General features: G+C 36.1%; 1 protein-coding gene across 1 annotated transcript in view; it reads right to left on the bottom strand.

Annotated features, from left to right (window-relative positions):
• Positions 1-444: 444 nt before the first annotated feature.
• Positions 445-19,841, bottom strand: part of LOC114940899 (uncharacterized) — an 82,847-nt gene continuing 63,450 nt past the window's right edge. The window contains exons 3-4 of the mRNA XM_029315678.2: positions 10,910-10,967; positions 445-7,219 (exon numbers count right to left, since the gene is read on the bottom strand). Coding sequence (XP_029171511.1) covers positions 7,080-7,219; positions 10,910-10,967 — 198 coding nt within the window. The 3' untranslated portion in view covers positions 445-7,079. The remainder of the gene's footprint in view (positions 7,220-10,909; positions 10,968-19,841) is intronic.

The following is a 19,841-nucleotide window of genomic DNA, read 5'->3' on the forward strand; positions in this document are numbered from 1 at the left end:
AGGGTAACTTTTTTCGAGGGTGGGCTTTTCCCTTTTCGCGGGTGTAGGAAAGCCGTAATCTTTCCCGCGAATAAATCGCGTCGATCCGTCGTATCACGAATGGACGATCAATCACGCCCTTTCGAAGCGACATCGCGTTTTCGTCGGACACTTTGTGCCTGAAAAATGTAACACGACGTCGCTCGTAAATAATCGCCGGCCGTGGAACGGTGAAATATGTCGTGGCGTATGGTAATCCCCGTATGTTAACACGATGTGCAACATTCGGCACACTGGTGTCGGCAGTCAAGTGGAAATCCACGAATTGATTCATCCGCCGACGGATGGATATTCGTCGAACGACGAGCCTCGAATCATACATCTCGATATTATAATTCATAATTATCGAGTGTCGCTTTATTGTTATATATATTCGAGGAAAAGAGTATCGAATATCGCGCGCAATTTGGGGTAGTAGTTTTTATTATTGCGTCTGTGTGTGTCTAATATAAATGTACAACTCGTCATACATATGATTCTGTTTAACTGAATAATATAATATATAATGTATAATGCAATATGACATAGTTTCTCAGATAATATAATATCATATAATATATATATAACATATGCATATTTGTTATGTGCATATATATGCTTATATACATATATGTACACATATATACGCACATATATATATGCATATATAAATATGTATATAACTCTAATAAAATTATCGCGCAGATCACTCGGCTTAATAATCGTCATTAATTGCAATTTAACACGTTCGTATCATGTTCTCTTTTCGATATCGTTATATATCGATGAAACTGACAGAAATCGTCCCACTTATAATGAAATAAATCTTGATTTCAGTAACACCTTTTTATCAACTCGATATCAGTTTAAATACTTGACAATGTGAACGCAGTTTCGAGATTGCAAAAGTATTTGTCTCTTGTCGAAATCGATCGTGGTTAATGATCGAAAGGCCGAGTGATCCGACAGAGCGATATCTTCGCACGATCTTATTGCCGGCAGAAGCTGATAGAGCTCGCAATGATGAAGAATTATTATCGAGCGTTCCCTTCGCGATATATATATATAATATATATATATATATATATATATATATATATATATATATGTATGTATGTATATATAGTAAAATCTTAAAGTACTAAGAAATCACCTATGAATCTCTGTTTATCGTGTAAATGTCCGTGATGTTTCTGTGCGTCCTGTCAGCGCGTCTGTATAGTTTTTCTTTCGTTATTCTATCTCTATATAATTTTAGAGCGAGATGATTCGAGGTATGCAAAATTCGAGAAATTTCTTGAGGAAAAAGGAAATGATCCCGACAAGTATTTCGAGCCAATTTCTCCAGTTCGGCGTTAAGTTAAAAAATATTTTCTATTTTTTTTTTCTTTCGTGGCGTTTCCCAATTAAAAAAATCGCAGTTGGTAATTAAAGAATCACGTACAAATTACAAAAAAAAAAAATTAGCTGTACCTTATGAAATAATATATTGCTTGTCGCGCGAAGTCAAGTAAGATGGCAGGTACGAACTAAATTTTGGAGAGCTTTAAGAATACCATCGAGGTTGGGGTATGTTCAGTGTGATTGATTGATGTGTCTTAGTTCGTAAAAGTATTATAGACGTGCGTGGCCTTAAGCAAGACGTATCGGCGTTTAATCCGCGACAAACAGATGCTCGATCAGCAGCTAATAAATTGAATTGAACGACTTAAGGTCTCCCGATGTAATGAAAGCGACGCGTAACCCTTACAACGGCGATTCCCCCGAATCCGAAGTGCCTAATCGCGCGATTTTGCGCGATCGGGGGTATAAATCGAAGGGGCAGGGGAGAAAGGGAAGGTGAAGGAAAAGGACGATTATCGATTCTGTGCACTTAATTATACTAAGTCGATGCGAGCCGGCGCTCCGTCAACGATTAATTCCGAGCTGCAGACTCGTATAGCCGCACCTCCAACAATAACAATCGACGTTGAGATCGGCCGACGTCCGATAGACGGGAAATAGATTAGCTTTAACTTTATATCCTAAATTCTCGTGCTAACTTTAGATAAATCTGCCCCTAAATTGCGAACAGAGTTTAGTTAGTTACTTCGTCCCCGAAGTCCGACACGAAGGTCCGAAAGATGAGGATTGAAATGCGAAGGAGCAGCGATCGAATAGCGAATAAGATTATTCATTATTCGTTATACATTATGTGTGTGCGAATAAAAATATTTAATATTCGTTTGCGCGACGAACAATGATTTATTCGTTATTCGTTACTCGTTTTATACAATCGCGAGGTGTGTAAGTGTTTTTTTTTATTTTTTTTCAGACAATACTCTGAATATTCTGGGATCGTCTCTCTGCTTAAGGGGATCCTAAGCTAATCCAAGTTTCATTCTTGTTTTATCAAAAAATGTGAAGTTAGGTTAAGCTATGAATCTTATTATTGGCTACACGGATTCTTTTTTTATCCGAAATTAGAACGCTTCGCTCTTTGTTAATATTAATACTTTATTTTGTACAGGAAAAAGACTGTACAAATTTAAGTATTATAATATTAACAAAGGGCGCTCTAATTTCGGATAAAAAACAATCCGTATAGCCGTAATAAATAGATTTATGATTTATCCAACCTCACGTTTTCTCGATAAAACAGGAAAAAAACAACAGCCTTCTCAAGGACGTTTAGGATCCCCTTAAGAGATGTCTTTCGGATGTTCGTATCGTCGGCGAGGTGTCGTTGGACGCTTCCTCCTGCGAACAGACGACAGATTATCCGCTACTCGTAATCGTCCTCGTTGCTTATACGCTAAGATGAATCTCTCTACTTTTTAAGAATTTTCTTTTAGTTTCTTGTCTCTACCCGCTCGCATGATCCAATACGCTGATACCGAGTGACGCGAGAGAGAACGGAATTTCCTTCTTCGTTATGCCTGAATAAAACGAAACACTCCGAAACTCTCGTGTAACCGAATATTATTAATTTTGAGAAAAAGTCGAGAAAATTAGAATTGTGAACAATGATCAGTTCGAAGGAAGTCTCGAATTAATTAATGAACTTTTGAAAGCAAGATGCAACAATCAAGGACACCGTCGTGTCCCTTCGTGCCACTCGGTGTATAGATTATCCGCGCTTTTTTTTTAATTACAATTTATATAAGGCTACTTAAAGCGGTTATACATAATAATCGACAACCCGACTTGCTCGCATTTTGCCTAATCGTTCATAACTACTATATGTATACTAGGTGTGATGCACAGTACTTCATAATAATAATAATAGTAATTAATTGCAAGTAGTAGTAATAGTAATAGTAGTAATAGTAATAATATAATAATAATAATAATAATAACATCATTATTGTTATCCTCACTGTGCTCCTCTCTGTTAAACGTTATCTGTATGTAAGTTAACCACGTTATTTATTTATTTATTTTTAATTTCACTTCTGGGTTTTTCCTTTTCTTTTCCTTTCTCTCTCTTTATATGTTTTACTATAGTTAGAAGGTGTCGAGCGACAGAAGCAACGTTTTCTGTTTGTGTTGTTGCTGCCTCCGATTCCGTTGTTGTGTGTATCCCAGCTCGAGCAGAATCGCGATCTTTTAATTACGCGTATCGTTGACAACGATTATGGTCCAATATATCGATACCGGCTTTCACGCGGAGAACATTGCCGTATAGTTTTCCTCCATTCGATGCTCTTTCTCTCTCTTCTTTTTTCTCGTCACGAATTGCTAAGCGTCTTCAAGTCGTCCCACGAAAAAAAAAAAAACAGGATATGCCAGAACATCGTCGACCTGCATCGTTATGTTAAATTAACAAGTAATCTTAAAATTTTGATTAAAATACATTCCAATCTCGTGAGATTTTTTTTTTTAGTCTGTCATAACGAGAAAAATATACACGAAAAAAATTGTTAATCATTTTTCGTCATATCATTTTTCATTTTATGGATTTATAAAAGAGACTGATTGATAAGCAGATAAGCAGAGCATCAAAGAATAAATTATGTACAAGGAGAAAAAGAATAAAAAATTTGAGATAATTGTGTTACTGGACGAATCAGAGTTTCGAACTTAATGCGCATTTTTTTCTAGATAATACAATTCATTTTTTATTTGCACTAATAACTGCTTTAATAATTTAATTTTCGTATTTTTTAGACTGATAGTGTCTCTCTTTTTCTGGCGTCCGAGAAATATTTCTTGATTTACATAAAATCGCGTAAAACTTTACGGACGATGCAAGCAAACGAGTTTGAATTCTCTTTTACTACGTGCTTTCTCCTTCCGAGATAACAAAGTTTATCTTTTGAACAATAATCGGCTTTGCAAGGCTAATGGGAAAAAATGGGGTCGCGAAAGGTCAAATCCTTTTTATCATAGCGCTTTCCCCATAATAGAAGGAGCGTGCGAGGCTTCGCATACGATACAAGCGATATAACATCGGCCTCGGCGTCAAAAAGGATTATCAGGGATTAACTATTTTAAAAAGATGCCTACGAAAAAGTAATGTTCCCGAACGATATTGACATCCTGACACCTTCGGGCATAAATAAACTATTAAAAAATATCCCGGTAACTTTACTTGTCCCGACTCTCTTTTCACGTTAGTCGTGTTTTTATAGCGTTTTTTATCGCGCTTTACTCTTCAAAAAATTTAAAATATTCTATTTAAATATGAATATAAAAAATTAAAAAAAAAATTATAAAGATGTTTGAATATGGATGAAATTTCATCTTTCTTGTCCTATTAGATTATTGTTAGTTTGGAAATATTTCTTTTGGGCATTTTTTTAATCTCTTTAAACGCGTCAGGTGAATTTTTGTCAACGTGATTTTTCCATGAAAAAAGAATTTCAAAGAATCGCGCGAAAAAAAGCGCCGTGTAATAGGGAAGAGAGAGTGTATGATGCGTCGAAATATTTATAAAACTGAAACACATTGCGCGACGTTCGTCCAAAATATTGATAAATCGGCTCCTATACTCCTCGATCGACGCTTTTTCGCCCCGCCAACTCGATGTTATTAAATTCGCGTGTACGAGGCCGAAGGGATGGATGGAAGGAGCGCTGATAAAACGCCCGACGAAAAATGGGACGCCGAAACTTTTTGAATAAATTCAATCCGAAGACCACCCCCTCGACACAGAATGCCGTTCCTCGACAGAAAGCTGATCGGCGAGAATTTGAAGAAAAAAAATCATGATGCAGGAACGATACATATACAGGAAGTCGTCTCACACTTTTATTCGAATTTTAGAATGGAGTTGATTTTTCGAAGAAGCTATAAAACATTATTTTTTCTTAACGTATTTCTTTATTATAATCATAATTTTAACAGATAAAAAAATATGATTCTCTTATTTTAAAAGATTTAATTGCTTGAACAACCCTGAGCTCTGGGAGACGATCGATCGATTAATTCCGCAAGAAACTATTTTGCCTAAAACATCATAATCTGGTGTAAAACTGTACTAGAGAAGCACTAGATCGCGCAAGGAAATTCTCGCACAGATGCGCGTCTTCAAGTTGGATCCCACGAAAGCTACCGTGAAAGCGGATAACCGCGATACGATGACGACGACTGCGAACTATTCTCTCGAGCTCTTTGTCATTTGCAAATCGCGAGTATTAAATATCATCGTTATCATTCCAATTATTTATTGTCGAGGAATCGTGTGCGCAGCTTGTCTTGTTTTTTTGGAATCCTTTTTCAATTCGATCGAAGATATTTTTCAGAAAACTTTAATATTATTTTGATAAAAAAAGCAAACATTATCTGATAAAATAAAAAAAATATCGTTACGGACTTATATTTGATCTCGTGCGATATGCAATTTAAGATGCCATCTTAATTCAGAACGAGACTCGCTAAACGAAGTTTCGATCAAATCTCTGATCCGAGGAAACTTTTTTATCGAGAGCATTTTCCATCCGCGAAAATATGCATATAAAATGGGCAAATAAAGTATTACACATATAAAAGGCTAAAAAGAGCAGAAGTAATAAAATAGGCGAATTTAATAAAACGCGCGGCAAAATAAAGTGGCGACGATAATAATAACGCATAAAATTTAACGAGCCGATTCCTTAACTGCATCACTTAATTCGATCGAGTTTAGTAAATACGTTGTATGTTCATTCAATTGAATCAACCGTGATTGTACGATGTGGATATCGAGATGGAAAACCGATGTAAATCGGTATTTTGAAACATGGTCGGTTTAAAAATAATGTTTAAAAATAATTACAATGTAACATTTATTATTTATAATTTTATACGGTTTTTAAATATCAGCTCTATATAAAAATTTGTTTGAAAAATTGAATTTTTAGGAAACAAAATAATTATATTTTTTTCTCTATGTTGTGATTTTTCGATATCTTACGGTATTTAGTTACGATGTAAAAAGGACATTCTAAAGAAAAAGAGTTTTGAATGAATGTATAATAAATATCGAGAAGTTCAAAGAGTAAATATTTGAGTGTCATACTCGGATAATAGGAATAATATATAGGTATAAAGTTTTTATGAAAGACATCAACTTACGAAACATTGTACCAGCGCTTATCCAAATAACAATAAAAAAATCGAACAATCTGCGAATTGACAAAAGCAACAGGTGTACGAGGCATATTTCCACAACCAACTGATAACTGTTGTGCAAATCTGATAAAATCAGCGGAATTTTTTTCATATCGGTATGCAACACTCCCTGGACTTCAATTCTCGTAAACGTTGAATTTAATTGAACGCTCAAAATCAAACGGATATCGGGAAGAAGAGAGCACGCATTCAGAGAAATGTGCGATCAAAAAATAAAAAAAAAACGTGGAACGTAATCCGATTTTTGGAGAAAATCGAAAGATCGAAAAGGACGACTATCAACGTCTCCGCGAGATCCGCTACCGTAGGAAGCCTCGATCGTTCGGCGCAAACGTTTGAGACGCAAAGTGCAACTCTCAACACCCCTCAAGTACGCCCCCCCGTGCAAGTTTGTGTGATTGAAGGACCTATTGTGGCTCCGTGTGACGCTCGTGTGGCGCGGATCCTCCGTCTTACGGGACGACGTATTAGCCACGGAGGCTTCGGCACACCAAGAGGACCGCCAGCGAGATCGCCAGGACGAAGTACGCGCTGCTCGACGCTGTCAACGACGGCCCGGAATTGCAGCCGTCCTGCTGGCAGCAATACGTTCTCGTGCTCCAGGCCTCTGAAACAACCGAGTCATTCGGCAATTTAATTCGGCGATCCGAAATCTCGGTTGTGACACGCGCATACTATCGCAAAGTCCGATTTTTATTTATTTTTTTATTATACTTTATTTATAAATTACAGTTGCGTGAAAAAGAAAAAAACCATTTGTTATTTTCACTGGAGGATACAAAAGTTGGGAAACTGAATAAAAATTTTGAAAATATAAATTTTAATTTGAGAAGTGAAATATTTTTAAATATCTCAGACACAACCGATTTCTTTTCATTCGGCAATTTAATTCTGAGATCCGAGATCTCGGTTGTGACACGCGCATACTATCGCAAAGTCCGATTTTTATTTATTTTTTTATTATACTCTATTTATAAATTACAGTTGCGTGAAAAAGAAAAAAACCATTTGTTATTTTCACTGGAGAATACAAAAGTTGGAAAGCTGAATAAAAATTCTGGAAATGTAGATTTTAATTAAGAAGTGAAATATTTTTAAATATCTCAGACACAACCATTTTTTCTTATTCGGCAATTTAATTCGGAGATCCGAGATCTCGGTTGTGACACGCGCAATACTATCGCAAAGTCCGTTTTTTATTTTATTTTTTTATTAATTTACACTTTATAAATTACAGTTGTGTGAAAGAGAAAAAAACCATTTGTTATTTTCACTGGAGAATACAAAAGTTGGAAAACTGAATAAAAATTCTGGAAATGTAGATTTTAATTAAGAAGTGAAATATTTTTAAATATCTCAGACACAACCGATTTCTTTTCATTCGGCAATTTAATTCTGAGATCCGAGATCTCGGTTGTGACACGCGCATACTATTGCAAAGTCCGTTTTTTATTTATTTTTTTATTATACTTTATTTATAAATTACAGTTGCGTGAAAAAGAAAAAAACCATTTGTTATTTTCACTGGAGAATACAAAAATTTGAAAGCTGAATAAAAATTCTGGAAATGTAGATTTTAATTAAGAAGTGAAATATTTTTAAATATCTCAGACACAACCGATTTCTTTTCATTCGGCAATTTAATTCTAAAATCCGAGATCTCGGTTGTGACACGCGCATACTATTGCAAAGTCCGTTTTTTATTTATTTTTTTATTATACTTTATTTATAAATTACAGTTGCGTGAAAAAGAAAAAAAACCATTTGTTATTTTCACTGGAGGATACAAAAGTTAGGAAACTGAATAAAAATTTTGAAAATATAAATTTTAATTGAGAAGTGAAATATTTTTAAATATCTCAGACACAACCGATTTCTTTTCATTCGGCAATTTAATTCTAAAATCCGAGATCTCGGTTGTGACACGCGCATACTATTGCAAAGTTCGTTTTTTATTTATTTTTTTATTATACTTTATTTATAAATTACAGTTGCGTGAAAAAGAAAAAAACCATTTGTTATTTTCACTGGAGAATACAAAAATTTGAAAGCTGAATAAAAATTCTGGAAATGTAGATTTTAATTAAGAAGTGAAATATTTTTAAATATCTCAGACACAATCATTTTTTCTTATTCGGCAATTTAATTCGGAGATCCGAGATCCCGGTTGTGACACGCGCATACTATTGCAAAGTCCGTTTTTTATTTATTTTTTTATTATACTTTATTTATAAATTACAGTTGCGTGAAAAAGAAAAAACCATTTGTTATTTTCACTGGAGAATACAAAAATTTGAAAGCTGAATAAAAATTTTGGAAATGTAGATTTTAATTAAGAAGTGAAATATTTTTAAATATCTCAGACACAACCATTTTTTCTTATTCGGCAATGTAATTCGGAGATCCGAGATCTCGATTGTGATACGCGCATACTATCGCAAAGTCCGTTTTTTATTTATTTTTTTATTATACTTTATTTATAAATTACAGTTGCGTGAAAAAGAAAAAAACCATTTGTTATTTTCACTGGAGAATACAAAAATTTGAAAGCTGAATAAAAATTCTGGAAATGTAGATTTTAATTAAGAAGTGAAATATTTTTAAATATCTCAGACACAACCGATTTCTTCTCATTTGGCAATTAAATTCGGAGATCCGAGATCTCGGTTGTGACACGTGCATATTATTGCAAAATCCTTTTTCATTTTATTATTTTATTATTTTACACTTTATATGTAATTATAATTATGTGGCTAAAAAGATTTATTAACTCAAGAGGATGCAGAAGCTGGAAAGTAACTAAATGAAAAATTCTAAAAATATAGATTTCTTTGAGAAGTATAAAAGAGATATTTTTAAATATATCCGACACAGCCGATTTGTTCTTATATTCGGCATTTTAATTCGACGAATCGAAATCTTGATTGCGACATTATTGCAAAGTCCTTTTTCATTTTATTATTTTACACTTTATAAAATTACAATTATGCAAAAACAAAAAAATCCATTTGTTATTTTAACTTGAGGATATAGAAGCTGGAAAGTAGCTAAAAGCTGAAAAAAAATTCTGAATATATAGATTTTAATTTGAGAAGTGAAATATTTTTAAATATATCCGACACAACCGATTTGCTCGGCAATTTAATTCGGGGATTTGAGATTTCGCTTGTAACACGCGCATCGCATATATTAATTCAAAGCCTTTTCTCATTTTATTATTTTATTATTTTACACTATACGCATACAATTACAATTTGAACAATATAAAAGAGAGAAAAAAACAATTTTTTGTTATCTTAATTCGAGAATACAGAAACTAGAAAATAACTGAAAAAAAACTAAAAATGTAGCTTTTAGTGAGATGCAATCGCGAAATATTTTTAAATAATTTAATTTTTTTATCCTCTTTATTCTTTTATTTTTTGGTTTTAAATGCTTTTAAACGTTTCCATAGAGCTTTTTGGAAACGTTTAATCATTTCGTGTGGTAACGATATCGGATAACAACGAATATCTGTTACAACGAATAAAAAATTTCGACAACAAGCAATAACTATATTTTGAAGGGAATCGTTAACTCGGAATTCAACTAATTGAAAGAAGCTTTAATACAGCCAAATAAAAGGATCACGAAGAGGAAGAACAGCGTACCATCGGACAAGGATTAATCGCGGCGCTTCCGTTTCAAGACATATGAAAAAGAGTCAAAAAAAAGAGAAGGAAACGAGCGGAAAAAAGATATACATAGAATACAGACGTTGTCGAAGAACGAGCGGTGGGAAAAATACGAGGAGCAAGGAAAGGAAAAGTATAAGGCCTTCATCCATAACGAAACAATAAAACGACGCGACCCGATAACACTGTTTGCCCGTGGGACCTTTAAACGATTCACACGCTTTCATTTTTTCCTCCTTTCTCCATTCCTCTCCTTTTTCGAGAGCGAAGACGGGATGAAGAAAAAGAGCACAATGCGGGCGTAAATCCGAAATCGATGACACGGCTCGGTTCCGATTCTCCAGAAAGAGAGAGGAAGAAAGCGTCCCGACGTCGACGTCCACCTTTCAGAAAACAAACGTCGGCCCGAAGCAACCGATAACACGCGGTTTCACCAATTTTTTAAGACCGTTTTATCCCCTATAAATTTCGCCGGACTGCGCAGAAACAATCGGTGCCAAGGAATTTAGGAGTGTGGATTTAGCGCGGGAAAAGCTCGCGAAAATAGATTGCAACGATCACTAGATATATGTATATGTATGTTTATTCGCGATGGGGGATAAAAAAAGCTTTTTGACACTCACCCTTCTCCACGCACTGCTGCACGCAGTCCCGTACCGTTGATCCTTCGCTGACGTATTTCTGCAAAACAGCAAAAAAACCAGAAAAGTCATTAGATCGACGTGAAATAGGCGAGACCTCTCACGAGCGACTATAAAAACGCGACGACAGAGAGTGGCGAGTAATGATCAATGACGTTGTGCAATTTGCGGTTTCTCTCTCTCTCTCTCGCGATGCGCGGAATATTTTATCCCGCGGCGAAATGACACAAAACGTCACTCACACATACGGCCAATAAATCTGCCTCCGGTTATCGAAGTGAGAATTACGGAATGTTTCATCTGTCAATATTGTTTTACGCAATTTCAGCGTGTCCCTGGCCGGGGCAAAAAAAAAAAGAGAGAGAAAAAAAACGCCGTTCCAATCTCGAAATTGTTATACAAAGGATGAAATATGATGCATACGCGTGTCCCAGGTTTGCCTGCAACGAAAAAGTATGGTGCGACCATCATAATTGTATTTTTTTCAATTTTTTGTCTTAAGCGACATGTACATATGTGTGCGCGTACAACGACGAATTGCTGACACAATTTCCGGAAATTCCTGTACGCGAATTCTGATGCAAAGTCCTCTCCCGATTTCGAGATCGCCGCGAACGATCAGGAACGACAAGTATGATACGATCCTTCAGCGGACCCTGATTGGTCAAACGGGAAGTCTCCCTCGGAGCGGACTGTACGTCACGTGCTCGGCATGATCGATACTCGACGATTATAACGCCCCGAGGACGTCGTACATATTAAACCCTCCGACTCCGTGTTCTCTCTATCTGTCTATCTCGCATCGCTCTTGCTTCCCCGTCGTAGTTATTAAACCTCCCTTTGCGGACCAAGAATTTCCGCGTCGACGATACACTCTCGTTATTGAACCTTTCGAGCGCGATCGCCGAATAACGTGAAAACGTAGCGCGAATCAAAAAAGCGAAGAATAATCCGCCAAGTGGAATCTTTTACCCCGCTTTTATCCCGACTTCAACAACTTCGTCTTGCAATCATCGCGCGGAGTTATCGATATCGACGTGTTCGATTTTCGAAAAAAAAAAAAAAAAAAAAAAAAAAAAAAATTAATAAAGCGCGACCTTATTTGTACGTAAACGTCGAATAATGACGAAATAATGGGTGTGGATAAGCGCGCGTCGGAATTTATAAATTGCACGAGAGCAGCGAAATATAGGAATGAAATACGGGAAAGCAGTATAATAACGCTAAAGCTAAAACGATGCGGCATGTTTATTCGCGAGCGTTTAATTATGACAATTGTCGAAATTGTTTCGCGATTTTCCATGTTTCTGCTTGTTTCGAATAAAACGACGGCGGCGCGAATAAAGCGCGATCATCGACGATTTTTTTGTCCCGCGGGACTCGGCGAATTGCTCTCTTGAAAATCTCCATAGTCAGCGTATAGAATTAATTTAGCTCTCAACCGGCCTGATGAGCTCGTTTCATATAAGAGATGTAATGCACTATACTCCGGGGACTTTATTCCCTTTTACCTAACGATTCCCTTTGCCCTCTTAGCTGAGATTAGTGTAATCCATAATTCAACGAAAGTTGAAGTAAAAAGTACCATATTTTTATATTCTCTTAATACATTTTTATTTGATTTAAAAATTGCGACTCTCTTAATCGGTTTCGAGTGCTTAATCGGTGACATTATAGCAGATGGATCGGGTAAAAAAAAATTCGTCAACTCAGATTATATAGTTTCCGAATTATTATATTTGTTCAGGAATGCGCATCCCCTATGGCTCGCCAAACGAAATTTGCGGGATAAATTCGTCACCGTGGCGGAAAAATTGTCCTCGTTTTTCCTCTCGTGAATATTTAATCTGGAGACGCAAGTAGGGGAAAAAGGCAGAAAAATAAAGAGAGAGAGAGAGAGAGAGAAGGAAAGCAAGGACGAAAAAATATACTAAACGACTGCAGGCAGGCAAGCGAGTCGAAACGACATGTCGCTCTTCGGAGAAGAAAAATTCGCACGTAATGGCGAGAGTCATTTTCCCGTCGTTTCTTCTTTTTCTACCGGTCAGATTAACCACGCACGATATCGGCGTTTTCTATTTCCGCGCAAAAGTTTTTATCAAACCGCTAGTTTCCTGCACAGATTGCCCGGCTTCCTATGCGTTATGTACAGCGATAGTAAGAATATTTCTATATCTGCCGCAATTTCCGGTCCCCGAAAAAAGAAAAACATAGATCGATTTCCTCCTTGTTCATTATAAATAATAGCGCATCCTGTGTTTGAAGGATCCGAAACAGAAATAGAGTAGATCCATAATTCGTATAAATATTGTATTTTAAATTTTCTTCAAAGTGTGCCTGACAAGTTGTGGATTTAGTTCGTCTTCGCTCTAAAATTCTAATTTTATATCAGAAAAGGAGAGATCGCGAGATCGAAGAAAGATCCGAGTATTAATTATTCGTCCGCAGTGTCAGCGATCCATAATAATTGCATTTCATATCAAGAATGCAGCTGATTCATAATTTATTGAACAACTTCTTTCATCCTCTTTTTTTATTCCGCATACGTCGGCAAGAAAAATAAATCATTCTTTGTCTTCGGATGAACAACGGGATAAATAATTCTCCCTTATCGCGCGCTGTTCCTTATCTACCCTGAAAAAAAATTTATTTAATTCGAACAAGTATTTATTTCAATACTGTCAAATGAATCATTTGTTTGAAACTATAATAATATCAATTTGATCCGATTGTAAGAAAATTCTTTTCAAAACAAATAAATATTTCTTTGTTTCAAATAAATGATTCATTTGGCAGTATTGAACTAAATATGTATTAATTTAGTTTTTCTTTCAGTGTAGCCTACCTTTATGAGTGCTTCTCGAAAGTTACTGCTCAGAACCGGAAATTGAGACCCGGCAATCGCGACGACGATACGTTAGTTAAAACGAAGGACGATGTAGTTTGGGAGGAAGAAAAAAGTAGTCGTGGGAATACTATATCCGGAGAGAATTGTTTTTCTGCTTATCTCTCGCGCACTTACCTCGCGAACAAGCGGGCGGATAACGCGAAGCGTCGTCATTTGACAGAATGAAAGAATTCAACGAGGACGAGAATCGAATTTCTTGAAAGTACCTCGCATCGCACCAACTGTGGATTCGCGATTAAATTTCTATTTCCGGGAAAATTGAAGGATGAAAAATATTAAAATATTAAAAACGGAGTTATATAACATAGATTAGAATTTTCAGATGAATTTCGCGAGAGGAACGATTGAGATAAACAGGGATTTGCGAATTTTTTCAATATCATGAACACGATTATTTTTATAATTTTATTACAATTTTTAGTCCACATTTTTTTCTTCCATCAAAGATTGCGTTAAACGTGAAATACGCTTTTTATGTTCATCAGGGAATTATATATTAAAATTTATATTAAAAAAGAAAACTATACCATGACTGCGTATATTTCTCTATTTTTCCTCGCATTTCGACATCGATAAAATTGATATTAATACGTAAAGAATAAACGTTCTTGATAGATATTGAAATAATCTACACTTGGAAAAATGCATTTGCTTTTCTTATTCGCTGTTCTGTGAAAAAAATACCCTCTGAAATATTACTGTATATATAATAAATATTTTATCTCTGCGTCCTTTTTCCCTGAACGTGGGAATCCCTGAATCATACATACAGCGAGAGTCAGAGATTTTTGCAACGTGTACCGTAAAGTGCATTCGCTGCATTTTCTGTCGCACGGACGGAAAAAGGTGGAAAAGAGAGGAATCGACGATGCGGATATGTCGCATAACTATCGTGAGAGTTTCATACTTATCCGAGAAGTGCGAAGTAACCGAATAATGGACGAGGCTAACGACACGCGACAAGAGTGTGAACTAATTCGTTGACTGCGGGCTGAAGAGGAAGAGAGGAGTCGCCGTCGTTGGAAATTTACTTACGCGATAAGACGATAAGTACTGGCACGGCGCACTTGGTGTCTTCGGATATAACGAGTTGAGTGCTCGCTCTCTTCCCCCGCGGCGCGAATTTATCGATTTCATTGACCTCGACTATCGGATGCGACGTGTTATCGCCATTATCATCGCCTATTTAACGGAATAACGGTAAAATGCGTTCTACGTAATTAAATTTACATTATTCATACCCGAATGTTTGCACGGCGTTTTAATTGCCTTCGATCCGCTTCTTTTTTTCGCAGCGTCAATATTTGCGTATTAATAATAATCGTTGAGTTTTATAGATTTAATTATTCATTATATTTTCGAGTAAAATCTGATAAATGTTCCCCGTCCGGAATAACGAATCGGATTCACACATGGCGAGGCATACATACGTGCATACATACATATAATCTTTCGATCTACGAGCGTTTACGCTCATTGTGGGAAATTTATTTACTTCATTCCGGATGCGCCAAAATGTATTCGCGCTATACAGATCGGGAAGGATAAATTTGATATTTCTCTCGCAACGGCACATATGCCAGAGTGCTCGCGGTAGGAAAATTTATTTTGTATTACACGTGCAGGCAAAGTGGTACTTTGTGTGCGTGTTTTCTGTGCGGAAAGCGGTCGATTTCCCACGCCGCAAGATGGCGGCGTGCGATCGGCCACCTCGCGCACAAAGCCACTTTGCCTGCACTTGTAATACAAAATAGTATGTGTATCACGTGCGGATTGACAATGGTTCACTCGTGTGGGATGGTCGCACTCGTGACCAATTGTCAACTTTCCGCACTTGATACACAATATTACTATTAATCCACATGAGAGATGTTTCCCGTGTCTCGTATTAAATTCACTTCCGCAACCGATATTATGTTTCGATGTCCGCTAATCGGTATCTTCAAGCGAACTCGAAGAGAGATGCATCGCGACCTACTTTCGGGAGCTGCTACCCTCCGTCAGAAAATCACCTAATGACGTGGCCGTAACGTAATAAAACATTGTTGGCCCCGTATATATATCGCTGCGCGGATATTGCGTTCTTTCTCCCGGGTTAGTGCGCGAGGCAACTCCCAATAATAAATTATATTCAGTTACGCTACGTTATGACACTCCGGCAAGAGAATGATGATACGCTGGCCGCAAAACGGAGCGCTTCCTTCATCCCTCTGCCCTCTCGGGTATATACGCCAGAACGATAAAGGTGGTTTATCATCATCCTCGTTATTAGTATCGTCGCCATCGCCACGATGACGTGACATAAACAGCGAGTTACGGCGGTCGTTGCGATCCAAAATTATCGCGAATTATCGCGATCGAAGCCCAATATACGGTGCCTCGAAGAACGCGTGTAATGAAATGATAAACGGAGAAAAAAACATGGCAAAGACGGTGGAATTTAACGCGCCGATTTTCATCGAGAAATAAAATTCAAGTACGAAGTGAAAATAGAGTACTATATTAATTTAAAAAAAAGGATATTCTCTTTTGCGTTTTACACACATATATATATTCTAATTAGATCTGTGATTTACATTAATTAATTTAATGGAATGAAATTGGATTTATTATTTTCAGAAGATGTCGCGCTAACGTTTAGAAGCGGCGAAATAGAGAATAATGGTCGGGCACTAATGAAACGCTATGCCTCGAGCTGGATAATAATTGGAGGAGGAGCAGAAATCGAGAATAGAATTATCTAGGCGAAAGACGTGATAGGAGTTTAAGACAAGAGCTGGCAGACAGCTAGACGACGGGAGTCCGTGATGTTGAAACTGGTTAAGTAGTTTAGTTGCGCTGAAACCTTCATATGTTGTACGACATAATACAGAGAACTCAACGGATCCCTTCCACTTGTCAGTTACACAGATTACATTTATAACTAGTAATTATTAAAATATACATTTCATTGCAATGATAATAATGATTTTATAGAAAATTTTATAACACTGTTCAACAAAAAATGATTTTTTTTTTACACCGAAACGAATTATTTCTTATAGTTTTTTGAATGCTGAGTACGAATCCAAATTGCCCCGTCACAATTTTGAGAAATTTTCAATTGAAGCAAAAAAGGTTATTTTCACGAATTTCATCATATTATAGCTACAATATGTGACGTGCTGGAAAAGTTTTATTGCAATGAAATATGGTAATAAGTATGTTGTTAGGACTTTTAATCCTTAAAAGAAATTTTTGGTGTCGGTTATGGTTAATTAATAAGATATCCATAATTAAATATAAGCTGTGTTGCGGAAATTATCTGTGATTTACAGTTAGGTCATTGAATACGAATTCAATGTCAAAATTATCAAATTTTAAAAATGCATTTTTTATATTTAAATCCGCCATATTAAGTTTAAAATTTGACAATTTTGACACTGCATTTGTATTCAGTGACCTAAAAAGCCTTTAAAATTAAATAAACGTAATTGAAATTTATTTGGTAAATTGTCAATGACCTGTCATAGCTAACTTCCGCAATACATCCCATTTAATCATGAATATTTTATTGACCATAATCGACATCAAAAATTCCTTTTGAGGGTTGAGAGTCCTAACATACTTCATTTTGATTGCAATAAAATTTCTCCAACCGTCACATGTTCGTAAAAAAAAACTTCTTTGCAACTTTAAAATTAAAAATTTCTCAATTGTGACGTGATGGAATAATTTAAAAACCAGATTGGTATTCCGCATCCAAAAAAAAACCTATAAGAAACGACAAGTCTCGTTTTGGTTAATTTTTTGGTTGAACAGTATAATTGATTGATTGATCGACGCGATTAAATTCCGATTCTTAAAGACAGAGAAAAATCGCGTGAATAGCGATACTTGTAGTCCGTTTAGTAGATGCTTTATTTAACGTATTTCTCGAAGCAGCCATTGTTTTCGGATTTGATAATGTAAAAAAGGAGGACACGCAGCCGCAAAGCGGAAACGCGATCGTAAAGAGCGTCGAATAAACTCGGAGAAACGAAAGTAAACGATCGTTTCGAATGGAAAGGAGAACAGGGAAGTAGGAAGAGAAGCACCTACTTTTATCCGACATGCAAAGGAGCACGGGGAAGATTTTATCGATAAGATGAGTATAATATAACTGTCTCAGCACGTTCGGCGCAAACAAGACAACGTGTTGTTTCTAATAAAAATTGCAAACTTGCAGAAAGCTGCAATGCGCGCGTGCAACTCTCGAAACGCTTCTCCTTTCGAGAATTTTATTCCCTTTTAAACATGTTTGCGAACTCATACAATTTATACTCTCTCTATATATATATACTTAATATTAATTATAATATTAATCATTTTAATTATTTTAATTAGGAAAATTTTCCCCTTTCTTTAAAAAAAAAACACGTTAACTGAGTGAATTTAATTTTAATGAAAGTATTGAGGCCTTTTTTCCGCGCTGCTGGTTAGTTGTCTTCAAGGTTGCTTCGCGCCCTTGAATTATAACCAAGTCCTTAAATGCAGGGCACTAAGTTTTTTTTTTTTAATTTTCTGGGAGGGAATTACTGCAGTGACTTCTCTTTTTTTCAATTAAGTAATATTAAAAACTAATATTAGGAAAAATGTATTTTTGACAAAAGTTCTAAAGTATTAAAAGTTAATGTAAAATTGAGAAATGGCGCGCTTTCGTTGTTCTCGTATTATAAAAAAGGACAGGCTGCCGTTTTCTTATAAAATTCTACAACCGCCGCGCCTGTTCGTCCCGATTTAGAATATCAAACGAAAATAAATGGAAGTAACTCGCGCGTCATGTTTTTACGCTTCGAATCGTTGTGGATACCCCACATCATATGTCCCCTTCAGCCGTGCCGTTCATCAAACATCAATAGAGATGTCACTTGCGAATGGGTCAGGCGGAGCGTTAACGATGCGACTAACTAACAGATAGCGAGAGCGAGAAAGATAGAGAGAAAAAATGGATAAATAAAAGCAATTGGTGCACGAATGACCTGATGGGTAACGAGACGGCACTCGAAACCCGTTCGGATGAGCGGGAAAAAAGCGCGTCGAGTGTCAGTGACGATATCAATCTGGCAAGCCCGTTGATCCGTTTTACTTCCCCATCCTGCCCTCTTTTCTCTTCTCGTCCCTCCGTCGCCCTGTTTTTTTACCGCAATAAAAGATGATGCGACCGCGTCGCGGGATGCACGCACAACTCGACAAATCATCCCCCAGGGAGCCCGTTTATCTCGTTTTCGCGTGTGTGTCACACGCCATAAAGCAGGAAGAAGCGCGCTCGACGATGAATACTCGGGCTAAATGCCGCCGCTCAGCGGTCTGTCATTGCGCCTCGTTTTCATTTTTTCATTTTTTTCGAAATATTTTCAATCTCTCTCCTTTTTTCATCACATTTTTGCACGTATGTATATGTATAATAGAATTGATTTTGTACGATATACATAGATCGATCTCACCGTCATTGGCATATTTCAAAGACTATTGAAAATAATTATTTCTAATTAAAATATTGAAAACTAATTATATTTTTTTATAAGAATAATAGGTACAAAAAGGTAGGAAAAGTATTTCTTTGAAAGCAACGCGATAATTGAAATTATAAATATAATAATTTAGCAGGGATATTAGGAATTTTATTTTAAACACTATTTAAAGTTTTCAAATTTGCATGGATCACATATTTCAATTATTATTTCTTTTACCGCTTCAAATATCACGTTAATTATTTATAATCAAATAAGATAGGAAAATAACCTATATAAATATTTTTATTTATTTCAAATACTATCTCATTTTTTGTGTATATTTACTCATCGTAAATTTGCGCGTTATTTTGTCGCAAAAATATGGTATGCATGATGTATCGCGATCATATGCATGATCTATCGGGATCAATTAACGCATAACTTTATTTTGTACGAACGATGATACTTCTCGTTATACAAGTTACCGTGAGTTGTCGCAATATGAGAGCGTTGAGGATGATAATGCGATGTT

Source organism: Nylanderia fulva, unplaced genomic scaffold, assembly GCF_048542155.1.
Source record: "Nylanderia fulva isolate GAGA-0341 unplaced genomic scaffold, ASM4854215v1 Scaffold7, whole genome shotgun sequence".
In the NCBI taxonomy this organism is placed as follows: domain Eukaryota; kingdom Metazoa; phylum Arthropoda; class Insecta; order Hymenoptera; family Formicidae; genus Nylanderia; species Nylanderia fulva.